This window comes from Dipodomys ordii, unplaced genomic scaffold, assembly GCF_000151885.1.
Source record: "Dipodomys ordii isolate 6190 unplaced genomic scaffold, Dord_2.0 Scaffold22, whole genome shotgun sequence".
In the NCBI taxonomy this organism is placed as follows: Eukaryota; Metazoa; Chordata; class Mammalia; order Rodentia; family Heteromyidae; genus Dipodomys; species Dipodomys ordii.
Genome location: NW_012267238.1, coordinates 570410 through 588376, shown reverse-complemented (window position 1 = coordinate 588376; position 17967 = coordinate 570410). Strand labels below are relative to the sequence as shown.

Here is a 17967-nt window from a genome sequence, read left to right as displayed (position 1 = left end):
GACTGAAATCAGGAAAGCAACACCTTTTGTAATAGCCCCACAAAAATAAAATACCTAGGAGTTAACTTAATTAAGAAGTAAAAAAACCCTCTATGAAAAAACTTTAAAATCCTAAAAAAGGAAATTAAATCAAAACTAAGAAAGTGGAAAAAATCCTCCTATGATCCTAGATTGGGAGGATTAACATTGTGAAAATGGCAATACTGCCAAAGGCTATTTATAAATTCAATGCAATACCCATCAATAGCCTAACCTCATTCTTCAATGAAATAGACTAAGGGGGTTCTTGTTTATTTCATTATGTTCTGTCCTGTTCTAATTTTGCTAAATAGCAAATTAAAATAGTGCCCCCCCCAAGAAAGAATGGCCAATGGACACATGAAGAAATTCTCAACTTCTCTGGCCATAAAAAGAAATGCAAATCAAAACAACATTTGAGATTCTACCTCACTCCAGTTAGAATGACTATAATCAAGAGATCTAATAGAGGGGATGTGGCCAAAAGGGAACTTTATTGCACTGTTGGTGAAAGTGTAAACTTGTTCAACCACTTTGGAAAGCATCTTGGAGGTACCTCAAAAGACTACACATAGAGTTCCCCTATGCTCCAGCAATCTCACTCAAATGATCACAACAAGGCCATACTAAAGCTCCTAGCACAACTATATTTATTGTAGCATTATTCACCATAGCTAAGATATGGAACCAATCCAGATGCCCCTCAGTAGATGAATGGATCCAGAAAATGTGGTATATATATATGCAATGGAATTCTATGCTTCCATCAGAAATAATGACACAGCCCCATTTGTTAGGAAATGAAAAGACTTGGAAAAAATCATATTAAGTGAAGTAAGCCAGACCCAAAGAAATATTGTTCCCTTGGTTTTCCTTATAATAAAGTAATTAGCATATGTCTAGGATAATCTTATCAGATGAGCAGAAAGGCTCAAAAGCTATGCACATATGGCCATATAAGATGATGCTAAATGAAATGTATATATACATATACATAAGAAGTTTTCTTTGTTGCTGCTGTATTTAATGTACTATGTGATTTTTTTTGTTTCTTTTGTATGTTCTTCACCCCTATGGTATATCCGCTGTTATCACTGTATTTGATTTTGGTACACTGCATCTTATATATACATTTATCTTATTTGGGGAGGGGAAGGGGCATGACAAAATGCTGAAATAAGTACACAGGATAACCCATTGCAACAATGAGACTCACAAGATACTATGTTGGAAATGAACGTTACAACTTGGGGTGGGGAAAGTGGGGGAGGTGGAGGAGGGAAGAGATAGTAGGAGAAAAACAAAGGAGGGGGTAACAATGTTCCATAGGAAATGTACTCATTACTTTACTCATGTAACTGTAGCCCTCTGTATATCATCTTTTGTAAAAAAGACTTTTTCTGAGGATGACAGTATAATTCATTTCTCTTGCAATTTTTTACTATTAGAGGAACATTTAACAAAATAATCTCTCTGAAAGCCAGGTTTTCCTTCTCATTTAGTTAGAAAAATTAGAAGACATAGGTGTAAATACACAAATGAGCACAGCCCAAATACACTGTTATTTTTGTATATAATTGCATTTTGAACTTGCCTTTTTTTACTTGGAATGGTAATTTATTTATTTTTTGGTGGTACTGTGGTTTGTTTGTTGTTTTTTTTAATTTTATTGTCTAGGTGATGTACAGTTAAAGTTGCATACATAAGGTAATGGGTGAATTTGTCTTCTGGTTAAGCAACTACACTAAATAATTGGGTCTCAAAGTAAAATATCCTAAAAGAAATATCCTCATTAACTGTCTTTTGTAACTGTGACCCCCCGTACATCACGTTTACAATTAAAAAAAGGAAAACAGCATATATTTGGAAGGAAACGCGCAAGGATGAAAGTCTAGAAAAGATGAAAACTGCCATAAATCTAGATCATTAATGCTTTTTTTGTAATTAGTACTATTTTCATGAATTTCATATTGTTAAATAAAATGTAAAATTATAAAAATCTGGGTTTAGTTATTTGGATTTAGTTTCCCTCCCACAGTGGAGCAGTGCTTTAATATATGATATGAAACATGCAATTCATATGCAGAAATGTTTTATTTTACTGACAGGAAAGAGCTGAAGAATGAAAAGTCAATAAAGAAAAATCACACTGCTCAATTCTCAGTTGCTTGGTTTCAAAGGTTAAAATGGGGAGATATACTCTTTGGATTCCATCAATGGAAACTGACCTGTCTGTGAAATTCTGCTGTTATTTCTGTCATCTTCTATGTGGAAGGTCAGAAAACAAACTAGCGTTACCTTCAGTATAGACACAGGAAGCCAATTAACAGCAAAATACTAAAAACTGATATTTTTAGATGTTATCAACATTCTTTATTTTTATAGGTAGACTTTGTCGTTCTTTTAGAATTTCATGGATACCTAGTACCAAACACCTTTTTATAATTTTTACTAGTTGGTCCAAATGTTTCAATTTCTGGTCATGAATTGCACTGATATGAAAGCTTCATTAGTTTTGATATATATTTAAAGTATTGATGTTTTCTTTATTTGTTATCCATATAATGAGGAAAAAGAAATCATAAGTAAACATATATGGGAAAAGAATCATATTTTATGTCTGCCTTCTAGTTTTAAAATATTATACTATGAGTCTATATTTACTGAATGTCTGAGGTATTTTTAATAAAGAATTAAAAATTGTCCAAAAATGCACCAAGCATTTCAAAAATAATTCAGGTTAAATTTCACCAGAATGTGAAAAATTACTACAAAATATATGGATGGTATTACTGTTGACAAATATAACTACTTAAGACAGTATCTATAAATATTGATCTTTCAAATTAGGAATGGTTTTCTATTTTTTACTAACCTGTGCACTTTTCAAATGCTTACGTGTCTGCTTATTCTTCAGAAACTTGTCCTATCAGATGCCTTGCTGATGTCTGCTTCTGAGAAAAACTAACATAGGAGAGTTTGAAGGGAAATACCAGAATAGAATGCTAGCACAACAGTATGGTTGTAAGAAGTGAATTAACCAAATTAGAACTATACACATACAGTGTACCCAGAAAGTACTGCCAAAGATTACCAAATTTCTTTTTATTCTTAGTAAATGTATTTAGATATGTTTAAATCATAACTTTCATTTATAATATCTTAATTCCACTATGGTAATATGTCTAATCCATACCAAGAAAACATAAATAACATGATGTTCCCTTTGACAAGAGAAACATTTTTCTAAGGCCTCCAAATCAGAGACTCACCAATACCACCACCACAAAGAACAATCAGCTTGACTGTGACTACTGTCACATAGAGGGTTTTCTTATTCTATTCTCAAGATAAAATCCAATGACAGTCTAGAAATATCTATGTGCTTAAATGACTTCGTTCTTAATATTATTCTCAGCAGCAGACCTCAGGGCAAGGACAAGGCTCCTTGGCCACTGATTTTCCCTTGGTGCTTTGATTACATATGTTCCTAAATCAATAAATGTAGCATTCTGTCGAACTCCCTGGGCTTTACCATTTTCTTTGTTTCTGAGTCCGTGAACCCAGGTCATCACCTTTATTCTCTACTTGCATTGTAAAATTATGGTAATTTGTCTGTAAAATTTTCAGTCAACTACATGTTTCATTGCAATGTAGCATAATGAAACACACACGTGTGCATGCACACACATACAGACACACACACACACACACACATACACACACACACACACACACGATTCCCTAATGCAAAATGTAAATCCTTCTAATCCTTCTACTTTTGTTCCTCTTCTGACTATATGGGTTATGGAAACTGCAGATAACTAACCATTTAATTAAGAATTTCTTCCAGAATTATCTTTATTATCTTTATTTTTCTACTTTAATATTCTATCTATTGAATCTCTGTATCTGTCTATATTCTGACTTACTCTTTGTACACGTTTGGAAGTTTCACTCATCAGACATTGACCTCAGAAACAAAGCATAAATAAAATCCTACCACTTAAAATTGTTGTCAAAACTTCATTGATTTCTATTGGCCTTCTTAGAATATACTCTTTCAAATTTCTTCTGAGAATGAATTACAAAAGGAAAAATTCCACTGAAATATTTACAATGATTTTCCATACCTTTAGGAAAGTGAATACACAGAGAAATCTGCCAGGATTATTTGCTTCCTCTTCAATACCAACTCTCAAAATTCAAACACACAGTATGTCTCTTTTAAAAATGAATAATATAATATAACTAATATGAGATTTGTTTGCTTAATTCACAGTTTACTTTTATCTGCTTTATACTGAATATTATCTTTACAACCATGATCTGTTCTAAGTGATAATGAAAACATGCTGTTAGCTGAGCAGGGTGGACTTTAAGACATGCTGTATTATAGTTGCTCTGTAATGGACTAGTCCAGTGTCCTGAGATTTGGAAGGCTAAGGAGTCCCCTAAGAGACATAAGATTGAAGGTAAATGTGGACTGGGGCAGGATAAATTGCAAACCAAAATGCCAATGTCCCTTTGCAGCTGCAGATAGTATTTATATGTTTGGATAGTTATTTATTTGGATAGGATTTATTTGTTTATTTTGCATTTTATTTTCTTGTAAAGATGCTATACAGAGGGGTTGCAGTTACATGAGTAACGTAATGAGTACATTTCCTATCAAGCATTGTTACCCCCTCATTTGTTTTTCTCCTAATATCCCTTCCATTCCCCATCCTTCACTTATCCCCCCCTAAGTTGTAAAGTTCACTTCTAACATAGTGTCTTGTGAGTATCATTGTTACAATGGGTCATCCTGTGACCTTGTTTCAGCATTTTTCTATTCCCCTTCCCCTCCCCAAATTAGATAAATGTATATACAAGATACAGGGTATTTTTTTTTTGCTGTAAGGCTATATATTGGAAATGAAAGCAAGGCAACTTATTAAAAGTTTATTGGGGAAAATGAATGAATTTTTTTCTCTTTTTTATTGCAAGATGATATACAGAGTGGTTACAGTTACATAAGTAAAGTAGTAAGTACGTTTCTTTTCAAATTTGTTACCCTTTCCTTCATTTTTCTCCTATTTTCCTCCCTTCTAGCCTGCCTCCAAGCTGTAGATAAGTTCCAAAATTTTTTTTTCATTTAGAAATCAAAGTTTGAAGACACTATCCCTTGGTGTCCAGCCACAGGAGATACCAAGGATGTTCATCAAATATGTAGTTTCTGGCAATTTTGTGGTATAACTCAGAATAGCTGCTCAACTGAGTTAACATGTATTCTGGATGAGTGAGGTTGGGACAGATCAGGGGAAATGATGGAAAATCTGACCTTAATCCAGGTGCATTGTACTTGTAAACTGACCTGATGAGTTCAAACTCCTTTGTACAAGAGCTGTATGATAAGAGAGAGGGAATAAAGAAAATATTCTGTTTTTGAAGATATTATTAGAAAGATGGCTATAAATAAGTGTTAATTAGATAATATGAACTTGATATTTAAATTATTAATATCAACCAATTATTAAGATCAATAATGAAATGCAAGGTATAGCTGATATTCATATGGTCCTCCAAATATTCTCGTACCAATTTTGGGGCTTGATCTCAGGGCCTATGGACTGTCCATTAGCTTTTTTTTTGGGGGGGGTCCAGTCATGGGGCCTGAACTCTGGGCCTGGGCGCTGTCCCTTAGCTCTTCAGCTCAAGGCTAGCGCTCTACCACCTGAGCCACAGCGCCACTTCCGGCTTTTTTTCTTTTTGCTTATGTGGTGCTGAGGAATCGAACCCAGGGCCTCAGGCATGCAAGGCAAGCGCTCTACCACTGAGCCACCTTCCCAGCCCCTGACCATTAGCTTTTTGTTCAAAGCTAGTGCTCTAACACTTGGACCACAGCTACACTTTTAGCTTTTATTAGTAGTTAATTAGAGATAAGAGTTTCATAGATTTCCCTGCTCCGGCTGGCTTCCTCAAATCTCAACCTCCTGAGTAGCTAGGGCTATAGGCTTTAGCTGGGTGCGCCTGGCTTCAAATGTTCTTTGTAAAATCATTTCTATTTTATTAATTTAAAATATAAAGAATACACTCTCATTCCAATGTTCACTTTCTACATCATTTTAGCTGATACCAGTGATGTAAAATGTACAGCCAAGAAAAGGATAGCATGGTGATAACAGTCAAATCAAATTGAGTAGCCACAGAGTTTCACGCATTTCCCAGTAATATTTCATACATCCAACATTTGAAATTTTAAGGTTTAACAATATTTAAAATTATGAAGATTTTTATTTCTATGTAAATTATAAACCTCTGACAGCTTCAAGACTTAGTGTGTGTGTGTGTGTGTGTGTGTGTGTGTGTGTATATACACACACACATATATATGTATATATCCAAAGTTGACTTTCTCTTTTATTACTTATTTTTAATTAGTTATACAGAGGTTTCCATTCAAGAAAGCAGTTTAATACACTGCATCTTGCTCAATGTCACCCCTTTTAATAATAATTTTATTACCATTTATATATTCTTTTTATTATCTTTAGGTAGTTGTACGAAGGAGTGGCCATCCAAAAAAGAAATTTATTAATACCATGCATCCTGATCAATTTCAGTAAGTTTTAAATCATTCTTTTTAAATGAGCCCAGTACTGGTTTTTGTTGTATTTCCTTAATACATGGTAAAATATTGTTTTAAATATATTACTTAGTAGTAAGACTTACATAAATTTCAGGAGATGTAAAACATCTCCTTTAAACTGTTGTAGAAAGTAAATTTGAAATACAACTCTATGTATAAATGATGTAAACAAGGTAAACTGTATGTGCTAAACAATTTCAAAGATACAAGAAATGATCATTTTTATTATCATTTTATGATCACTTTAGAACCAAAAACAGTTCCAAATGGAAGTTAAAATACTAAACTTTTAAGTACTTACATGATAGTGAGCTTCATTATTTATATTTAAATTAATTTTTACTCATAATGTACTCATTACCTGACTTATGTAACTGTAACTCCTCTGAGCATCACCTTTAGAATAAAATTTTAAAACTCTAAAAGATAAATAAAAATAAAATTTTTTAAAAGATACATTCAAACCAATGGACTAAAATAGCGAGTTTCAAAGGAAAGATATCTGGGAACATTCAAAAACTTTTGTCAGCTTTCTATACGATTACTGCTAGTGCATTGGGGATTTAGCTAATGCTCAGTTAGATTGTTTGCCTAGGAGTAGAAGGGCCTGATTTAGCTGCTATGTCAATAGAAACAGAGCAGGATTTAGTCACTTCCAAATATGAAGTGTTGTCTATTACTAAACAAACTAAACCTCCTAAGGTAGGGAGGAGCATGAGTGAGACAGAAGCAACATGAGATTTGTATCGAGATAAGATTCTATCACCTCTAAGCAATGTACAAACAAAGTAACATAATATAGTGACTCCACAGCATAACAGTGAAGTGTAGGTGGAGTCCAAATCTCAAGTACAAGTGGGCACCAACACCCTTCTTCACAGCCTCTTTCTGAGGAGTCATTAGTCATTTTGGATGGTTGACTATAATCTTTCACTGACAATTATGCATTAGCTCTAATCACTATTAAGTGGATGATGTTCCTACATTACAGTGTACCAATTTTCTGGGCAGAAATCAGGTGGAGGATTCCTTGACGAATCTGCTTGGTCTTTACACTGTAGATGATTGGATTGAGCACTGGAGGAACCAGTAAGTAGATGTGGGCCATAAAGATGTGGATGAGAGGAGATGAATGTTTAGCAAAGCGATGGACAATAGATAACCCAATCATGGGCACATACAGAATGAGCACAGCACAGATGTGGGATGCACAAGTGTTAAGTGCCTTAAGCCTCCCCTCCCGGGATGCGATTCTTAACACAGAGTGGAGGATGAAGATGTAAGATACTAAAATGCCCAGAGCGTCCATACCCCACAGCATAGTAATCAGAACCAAGCCATATATGACATTAAATCTGATGTCAGCACAGGCCAGGCGGATCATGTCCTGGTGCAGACAGTAGGAATGAGAAAGGACATGGGAGTGACAGAAGGGAAAGAAAGCCAGACGGGCTAGAAGTGGAATTATTAGAACAGCACTCCTGAGCAGGGCTGCAATTCCAATCTTGGCAATCAGTTTTGGGGTGAGAATGGTAGCATATCGCAGGGGGTGGCAGATAGCCACATACCTGTCAAGGGCCATGGCCAGGAGCACAGATGATTCAGTGAAGGAGAAAGTGTGAATCACAAACATTTGGACCACACAGACACTGAAGGGGATCTCCCTAGAAATGGACCACAGCACCCTAAAAAGTGTTATCATTGGAGTCAGAGACATGCCCATATCTGTGAGAGAGAGCATAGCAAGGAAGTAGTACATGGGTTCGTGGAGCCTGGAGTCAGTCCGAACAATGTGCAGAATCACGCAATTGCCTGTTATCCCAACCAGGTAGAGGAAGCAGAATGGGATGGAAATCCAGGGGTGATATTCTTCATAGCCAGGGATCCCGGTGAGGTAGAAGGTGGAGGACAGTGCACTGCTGGAGTTTGAGGCTGCCATAGAGTGGATGGTTTGACCACAGTCCCACTCCGAAGTCCACTGAGGATGGAATCAACAATGCAGGATTTGCTTCAGGAGAAAAAAAGGAGAAAAACAAAAATGAAATGAAATAAAACTTCTCCACTTACTTTAAATCACTCACATTTTTATATTTCTCTTCCATCTTCCATTTCACAATGGTTGTTGCAAGTTAAGGAAAATACCTCGAAAGACACCAAGTCCTTTTCTTCTTCGGCCTCCCAGTTGAAAACTTGTCCCACATTCCCTCTAAATGCAGGTGGTTTTCTTACAAAGACTGTATATAGCAGTATAAATTCTAGTGTGAATTCTAGTTCATAGTTGTGATTTGATGCCTTTCTTCTTGAGGTGTTATAATAGCTCTTCTTTGTTTTTTAGGCTTTTTTTTATTTTCAAGGTGATGTTTAGAGGGGTTACAGTTACATAAGTAAGGTAATAAGCACATTTCTTGTCAAACTTGTTACCCCTTCCCTCGTTTTTTCTCCTACTTTCCTTCTCCCCCGCCCTCCCTATCCCTAAGTTGTACAGATCATTTCCAACATATTGTCTTGTGTATATCACTGTTGCATTGGTTCTTTGTCTCACCATGCTGTAGTTCCCCTTTCTTTCCTTAATTCAAATAAACATATATACAATATCAGGGTACCAAAATCAAATACAGTGACAACAGGGCATATACCATAGGGGGAAGAACATACAAAAGAAACAAAAAAAATCACATAGTACATTAAAGCAACAACAACAAGGAAAAACCTCTTGTACCCATATCTTGGAGTTAATTTTGCTGAGCATAATCTTACATGGTCATTACAATAGCTCTTTATAAAATTCCTGCAGTGATTTGCACTGAAATACTTTATCTGCCTAAAATTTTTAGTTTCATTCACAGTGCTACAGTGTCATGCAAGGTGCCTTTACAGAATTAAAACTAGTACTAACCAACATGTTTATCATTCTTAAACCTACAACTCCACCTACATATTTGATGTCAGTCAATTTACTATAATATCAATTGGCATGTCCATTGCCTCAGACATTGGTCATTTGTCATAAAACACACAAAGATGTTACTTGCAATAAGGCGAAACATAAAAAGAATACATTGTAGGTAAAAAAAAAATAGATCCTCAGACATAAGAGACCACAAAATAGTGATGGTGGTGGTGATGAAGATAATAATGATGAGGAGGAGGAGGACCACAAAAATAATCTTTTGACAAATAAGCCTTTGACAAGACTTGGGGAGAAATGGGAGACATGATACCCTCTCAGTGGAAAACAAAAGACAAAGCATGTGTTAGCTCTACATAGAAGTGATCCTGTTTTCCAATGAGAATGATCTATTTTGTCTCAGTTTTACTCAGAAATGATCCAACATAGCCTAGGATATGAGTTGCTTTTAATCATTTTCTCTATGACAAAACTCATCTTCCCATGGAATTCCTTTTTCCACAGACTAGACATCTAAAAGTAACATTTGTCTATCTGAAAAGCTGCTTCCTACTTGGATTCTGAAAATATAAAACAAGAGCTATGGAGATAAGTTCGTGAAATCATGTCCTTAACTAGACTGAGAATCTCTTCTCTCCTGAAGCAGTCTCTACTGTATCTTTCTCACACTTTTGATTATCTAACTTTATCTCCTTTGCTTCAATTCCCCTCTGTGCTTTTCTATTTCCTCCCACTTTGATGACTCCCAAATTTCACATACATGTTAGAAGAGTTCCTCTTGCCATGAGTGACCGCTGTAATTCTGAGAGCAAGCAGAGTGAATAAATAAGATTTCCCTGGTCCTTAGAGACACAAGGCCTCAGGATAAATGTAAAAAAGTGCACTAACATCCAATTGATGGCCTTTCTATTCTGTTTATGGCTTCTATATCTCCAATTCCAGACTGTAGTGGATGTTTCAATTTAACAGTATGTGTTAAAGAATGCTCTGGAGATTCTCAGATATTTAAAGTCCAACTTCTCTGAAAAAATTATATAATGTAGCATAAAATGATATTGTAGATTCAGTTCAGAATATGAGAGGATAGTGAACATTTCTAGTCTACAGTGTATTATGGGAAGAATATAACTCACTAAAATTGTAGAGGAGTCTATGACCAACAGCTGGAAGATGAATTGGTTTTGATATAACAACAATATTGTATAAAACAAAATTCTTTTTTTTATTGTGAAAATACTGTATAGAGAGGTTACAATTAGATAATGAGTACATTTCTTATCAAGCATTATTGCCTCCTCCTTTGTTTCCCCTTCCCATCCCTTCCCATCACCTCCTCACCCCCACTTCTGATTTTATATAGTTATTTATTTATTTGCTAGTTATCAAAGATAAGAATTTCACAATTTTGTCTTCTCAGGCTAACTTTGAATGTAATCTTCAGATTTCAGCTTTTTAAAAGCTAGGATTAAAGGCATGAGTCACCAGTGCCACACTGTTTTATAATTTTAAAAAGTGATTTTTCTTTAACATTATCTCTTTTCTATTTTATTTTTTTGTGTGTGTCAGTCTTGAGGCTTAAACTCAGAGTCTGGGTACTCTCTAGGGCTTTTTTGCTCAAGGCTAGTGCTCTACCACTTGAATCACAGCTATACTTCTGGCTGGTTAATTGGAGATAAAAGTTAATTAGAGATAAGAGTCTTGCAGTCTTTCCTGCTTGGACTGTAATCACCTCAAAATCGTCAGATCTCAGCCTCTTGAGTAACAAGGATTCTAGGCATGTGCCACCAGTGTCTGGTCCAACATTATTTCTTATTTAATTTGATAACCTTTGTATCAAATCATGTAATCCTGTGTGTTTATGGATATGCTATGCAATTGATTATTTTTATTTGCAGGAACTATAATCAACAAAGTTCTGTAAACATTGAATCAATGAATACTGAGCCATTTCCCTAGAGGGAGATAGCATAGCTTCCTATGAGCATCTCTTCCCAATTGTCAACTTATAAATGCATAGCTTTGATATATGTATGTTCCTCTTCATTCATTTGCATTTACTTAAAACCCAAAGCATCATAACTCAAAGTTTCTGTGACACATGCATTTTCTCTAAAGAAAATTATTAGTGTTAATCTTGCACTTCAGAACACTAGACAACACCTCAACCCTATTCTCAGGTGCCAGTTTAAATAGCAAAATAAGCAACTAAAAATCACATAATTCATTAAAAACAACAGTGACAAAGATAAAACCTTGTGTTCCTATCTTGAGGTTCATTTCGCTTAGCATCATCTTATATAGTCATATTGTCTGGTAAGATTATCCTAGTTGTATACTAGTTATTGTACCATAAGGGAAACCATGGGACCTATGTTTCTTTGGGTCTGGCTTACTTCACTTAATATAATTTTTTCCAAGTCTTTCTATGACATAGGGTCATGTCATTCTTTCTGATGGCGACATAGGTGTTCATTTTATGTGTGTGTGTATAAATATGTATATATATACACATACATACATATATACATACATATACCACATTTTCTTGATCCATTCATCTACTGAGGGGGTATCTGGGTTGGTTCCATATCTTAGCTATGGTGAATAATGCAATGATACACATAGCTGTGCTGGTAGCTTTAGTATGGCCTTGTTGATGATCATTTGGGTAAATGCCCAAAAGTGGGATTGCTGGGTCATAGGGGAGCTCTATGTGGAGTCATTTGAGGAATCTCCCTACTGTTTTCCAAAGTGATTTAACAAGTTTACACTCCCACCAACAGTGCAGTAAGGTTCCCTTTTGGCCACAGCCCCTCCCTCTGTTGTTATTAGAGTTCTTGATTATATCCATTCTAACTGGGGTGAGGTGGAATCTCACTGTTTTGGTTTGCATTTCTTTTATGGCTAGAGAGGTTGAACATTTCTTCATGTGTCTTTTGGCCATTCTTATTTCCTCTTCAGAGAAGTCTCTAGGTCTTTAGCCCACTTATTAATGGAGCAGTTGTTTCTTCGAGGATTTTTTGTTGGGGGATTTAATTTTTTGGGGTTTTAAGTATATTTTAGATATGAGACCCTTGTCTGTTGTATGGCTAGTGAAGATCTTCTCCCAATCCGTGGGCTTTCTATTGATATTGCTAGCTATATCCTTTGCCATGCAGAAGCTCTGCAGTTTCATGCAATCCCATTTATCCAACCTTTCTTTGATTTGTTGTTGCTCCTGGATTGGGAAGATTAACATCGTGAAAATGGCAATACTACCAAAGACTATCTATAACTTCAGTGAGATACTTATCAATACTCCAACCTCATTCTTCTATGAAATAGAAGCAATCCAAAAATTCATATGGAACAATAAAAGACCTTAATAAAAACAAGAATCCTTAACAGAAAGAACAGTGCTGGATGAATATCAATACCAATTTTCAAGCTCTACTACAAAGCCATAGTAATCAAAACAGCTTGGTACTGGCACAAGAACAGACCTCAGGACCAATGGAATAGAACTGAAGACCCAGAAATGAACCCACAGACCTATATCCACCTAATCTTCAATAAGGGAGCTAAAATGTAGAATGAAAGAAAGATCCTTTTCAGTAAATGGTGCTGGCAAAATTTGTTAAACACCTATAGAAAACTAAAGCTAGATCCTTATATCACCCTGCACCAGAATCAACTCCAAATGGATTAAAGACCTCAAGGTAAAAGCAGACACCCTGAAAACATTACAGGAAGGAATAGGAGAAACTTTAGAGCTCCTTGGAACAGGCAGAATTATCTTTATATTATGTTAATTTAAATTAAATTATCATTAAGATGAATTTATTCACTAAATTACATCTTAACCAATGAATGTAATATTAATGTAAATGGTAATGATATCATTTGAATTCACACAATCAAGAATCCAAAATTAAGAGGAGGAATACCAGTAATCATTTTGAAAATATATTTGGCCTCAAAGCGGTTTATAAATTTTATATAGTGGAATAAAATAATTATATCTCCTTCTATTGTCAAATTTCCTTAAGTCAAATAACAACACATTATATATTTCATTCTACATTTCTCAGTAAGTAGGGGCAGCATTCTGAAGTGTCCACTTACAGAGGGAAATGTAGCACACTAGACCACCACCTGTAACATTAGAACAAATATAAAAGCCAGAGTGGTATCTGGGAAAGAAACTGTCGCTTGGTGTATTTTCTAGATTTACTGCTCTGGGTATGAATATATTATTTCTTAATGGATTAAAAATAATTGTGTAACCTGGGTGCTGGTGTCTCTTGCCTGTAATTCTAGCTACTCAGGAGGCTGGGATCTAAGGATCACAGTTTGAAGCCAACCGGGACAGGAAAGTCAGTGTGATGCTTACCTGTAATAAACTACTCTGAAACAGCTGGAACTAAGCTCAAGTGGTAGAGTCCTACTCTTGTGCAAAAGTTGCTTAAGGACAACACTTAGGCCCAGAGTTCAAAACCAAGGACCTAATACAGACATATGTAAGCTTCCAATGAACAATTAGAATTAGTTATCTTTGTGTTTTCTGCTTATTAGCTCAGTCCATTTTTTTCATATTGCCTCTCCATCAATTTTTTATTCCTTTTGTATATGTGTGTGTGTATTTTCTTTTTTCAAAAAAAAATTTTATTGTAAAGGTGATGTCTAGAAGGGTTACAGTTCCCTAAGTTGAACATTGAGTACATTTCTTTTTGAACAGTGTTACCTCCTCCCTCATTTTTTGTTTTTCCCCTCTGAACCTTCCTGCCCTTCCAAAGTTGTATAGTTCATTTCCAACATAGTTTCGAGTATCACTGATGAATTAGTTGTCTGTGTATGTGTGTATGTGTGTGAGAGAGAGAAAAAGATGGACACAAGACAGATAAAGATGTTTTCTCATGTTTTTATTTGACAATTTAATTTGCTCAGAATTAGGAACCAGTTATCTTCCCAAATGTACTGCAATTTTTTTGTTTATAATCATTTTATTGGTTCTTGGACCTGAGGTTTGAACAAAAATACATAAAATAATAAAGGGACATTCAGAATAACATATGCATATGTGAAATGCTATAGTGAAATTCTTTTGAAAAGTTAGTATATATAATGGAAAAACCTGTTGGCTGCATAGTTTATTTCAATATTGCAGAATTATTCTTTCAATCCTAAAGACATTCTTTACCCTAACAGTACTGGTATCAATTGTCTAGGTTAGATTTCCTTTACAGCTAGTTTGCATGCTACATCATAAATTTCACATATGTTGCATTTGAACTCGATTAACAGCAGGAAAATTCCTCATGTGTTCATTATTTAATACTCAATTTTAATGAAATTCTAAGGAAGTCCCTGGCCTGGCCACATACACTATTAACACAAAATTGAGCAGTGGCAATTCTTATATTCAAGATGCCTGCAAATATATATTCAGTTAAGCATATTTTATGGGCTCCCATCTAATTAGACATGTAGGCCTCCAAAATTTAGTAAATCAGAAGTTATGAAAATTATCTGTGGCTCCATAATATGTCTGTATCTCTAGTCTTTGTTTCCCTAAATATGTGAATTATGAATATGCTTATTGTGTCAATCTGTTTCTCTGTATTTATTCTTTTGTATGAAAATAGCTCAGTTTCTCCTGGAGTTTCATTATATTATATTTGTGGTTGCATTATTGTATTGATTATACTTATGATTATACTTATAATTATGCTTACAAAATTATGCTTGCATAAATATTTTAGAAAGAAGACAAGTGATTTCAAATTTGTCAAAATAGAGGTGCAAAAGAAAATATTAGGTAGTCTTTCCTTCCTTCCTTCCTTCCTTTCTTCTTTCCTTCCTTCCTTCCTTCCTTCTTTTCCTTTTCTTTTCTTTCTCTCATCCTTTCTTTTTATCATCAGACACCATGACTGAACATGCTATCTGACACCTTATGCTCACTGACAGGTACCCTACCAACTAAGCCTAACCCAGGACATGGTTTCCCTTATATGCGAAGCTAGATTTAGCTCAAAAGTTTATAAATAAATACATTGGGTGATATGCAACTGTATACAAATTTTGAACTGAGATATGGAAGATTCAAGGGAGAAGTCTAATAGTATAATTCCTTAGAGAAGCTAAGTCCAGGTAAGCAAAACAAAACACTGGGAAGCAGGTATTCCAAAAGGGTGGGGTGGAGTCAGGAGAAAGGAGTGGACAAATGAAAAGAAGCAGAGAAGTAAATGCAAAAAAATCAATGTATATCCTACAAAATTAAGAAGCATGAGGGAGGGGGGTGTAGAAGAGGAACAGGGGAGATTGTTGAAAGGATTGACATTGATCAGGACATATTGTATTCATAACTGCTTTGTTAAATGGCAACTCCTCTGTATAACTACTTAAAGATAATAAAAAGTTAAAATATAGACGATATTAGGTAGTGGAAACAGCTAAAATTATAGTAACAGGTGGCACTAGCAGTTTAAGTATCACTGAATAGCATGATACATTAAAATTACCTGAAATTAAATACTATTTTGTGAAATTTTGTTTTATATGTATGACTGAGAAGGATTTGAGGAACATTTCCATGTATCAACAGATAGGGAAGAGAGTAGAATACATTATATAATTCAATAGTTTAATTTTTATTACTATATTTAAATAGTTGCACAAAAGTTTTCAATTTAATGAGTCAGCTGGTGAATACAATGAAGCTTTATCAATATGCCCCTTCATTATTCTCTCTTTTCTCCCAAACCCACTTACCACTTAATTTACCAAGGTCTATTTTAATATACTTACTTTGAACATTGTCACTGTAATCCTCCATTCTTAAATCAACATAAGAGAATTTTTTCTATTATTGATCAATCAAGGTTATTATTCTTAAAGTAATTAAAGTTATTATTCTTAAGGACTTATGAAATACATCCTTCTAAGTACCTGAGATAAAAAGACATTTCAAATATGCATACATTTTTAGAGGTCTTATATTTTTACCTCATTAAACTTTCTGCTTAGAAATAAACGAAATGTTTCTGTAGGAGTTATTACCAATCAACAATCCTTCTTTGGGAAAAATAATTTCAAGACCTGGTCACGGATTTGTTTAGTCTTAACCCCATAGACAATAGGGTTGAGGAAGGGTGGCACTAGAAGATAAAGACTGGACAGGAGGATATGAACATATGGTGGTATGTGAGAGCCAAACCTGTGTGTGAAGAAAGAGAAGAAGGCCAGGAGGTAGAACTGCAGGAAGACACAGATGTGAGCAATGCATGTGTTGAAGGCCTTGAGTCGGGCTTCCTTCTGGGGCAACTGGAAGACTGTGACGAAGATTTGGACATAGGACAAGGTAATAAAGATGATGTCAAAGCCTAGGATGGTGAAGGCCACAAATAGACCATAGATCTTGTTGATTCTCACATCTTCGGCTGCCAGTTTCACAATGGCCATGTGCTCACAATAAGAATGGGAGATCACTGTTGTTCGGTAGTGCTTAAAACGACATTTGATGAGCAATGGGGCTGGTATTATGAGAATGATAGCCCTGAGTGTCACCCCAACCCCCAGATTAATCAAGAGCTGCTGAGAGAAGATAGTAGCATGTCTCAGTGGGTTACAGATGGCCACATAGCGGTCCAGGGCCATGGCCAGCAGGATGCCTGATTCTGTTGCCTGGAGTGTGTGAATAAGCCCCATTTGCAACAGGCAGGCATCATGAAAAATGTTTGGGGAATGAAACCAGAAGATTCCCAGCATTTTGGGGAGAATGCAGGTGCTAAGCCCAACGTCTGTGGCTGCCAGCATGGCCAAAAAAATGTACATGGGAATATGGAGGCTCTCCTCCGTTTTGATTACAAATAAAATGAGAGAATTCCCAATCATGGCAATGATGTACATGACACAGAATGGAATCCCAATCCAGCACTGCACAGACTCCAGGCCGGGAATCCCAATGAGCGTCAGCACAGAAGGCATGAAGACTGAGCCATTCACTGTCAGCATGGTGAGTTGGTCAGGAGAAGGAAGTGCTGCTGTTGCTGCTTCCACTTCTATTCCAGGTTAAGACTTGAGGGATTAAAAATAAGACAAACATAACAGGTTATATTAGCAAAATATATCTTAGATTTAAAAGTTATCATCCATTTCAGCTTGAGGACTCCTTTCTAAAGATGAGGTTCTACGTTTCTCCATCGTTTTAGCCATTTTCTTTCTTTCTCTTAAATTTAATTTCATGGTCAAGGTGATATACAGAGAGGTTGCAGTTACATATGTAAGGTAGTGAGTATATTTCTTGTCAAACATTGGTACTGCCTCCCTTGCTCTTCTCCCACTTTCCCTCCCCCCATGCCTCCTGCCCAACTTGTAAAGTTCATTTCCAACATGTTGTCTTGTGAATATCATCATTGCGTTTGTTCAACCT

At 35.5% G+C, this 17967-nt stretch overlaps 2 protein-coding genes across 2 annotated transcripts; both read right to left on the bottom strand.

Annotated features, from left to right (window-relative positions):
• Window positions 1-7634: 7634 nt before the first annotated feature.
• LOC105984012 (olfactory receptor 51G2-like) lies at window positions 7635-8588 on the bottom strand. The gene has a single exon (XM_013014056.1). It carries the CDS (start codon window positions 8586-8588, stop codon window positions 7635-7637), a length of 954 nt encoding a protein of 317 aa, XP_012869510.1.
• An 8010-nt stretch (window positions 8589-16598) lies between these two features.
• Window positions 16599-17549, bottom strand: LOC105983887 (olfactory receptor 52A5-like). Its single transcript, XM_013013922.1, has one exon. It carries the CDS (start codon window positions 17547-17549, stop codon window positions 16599-16601), a length of 951 nt encoding a protein of 316 aa, XP_012869376.1.
• Between the last annotated feature and the right edge of the window lie 418 nt (window positions 17550-17967).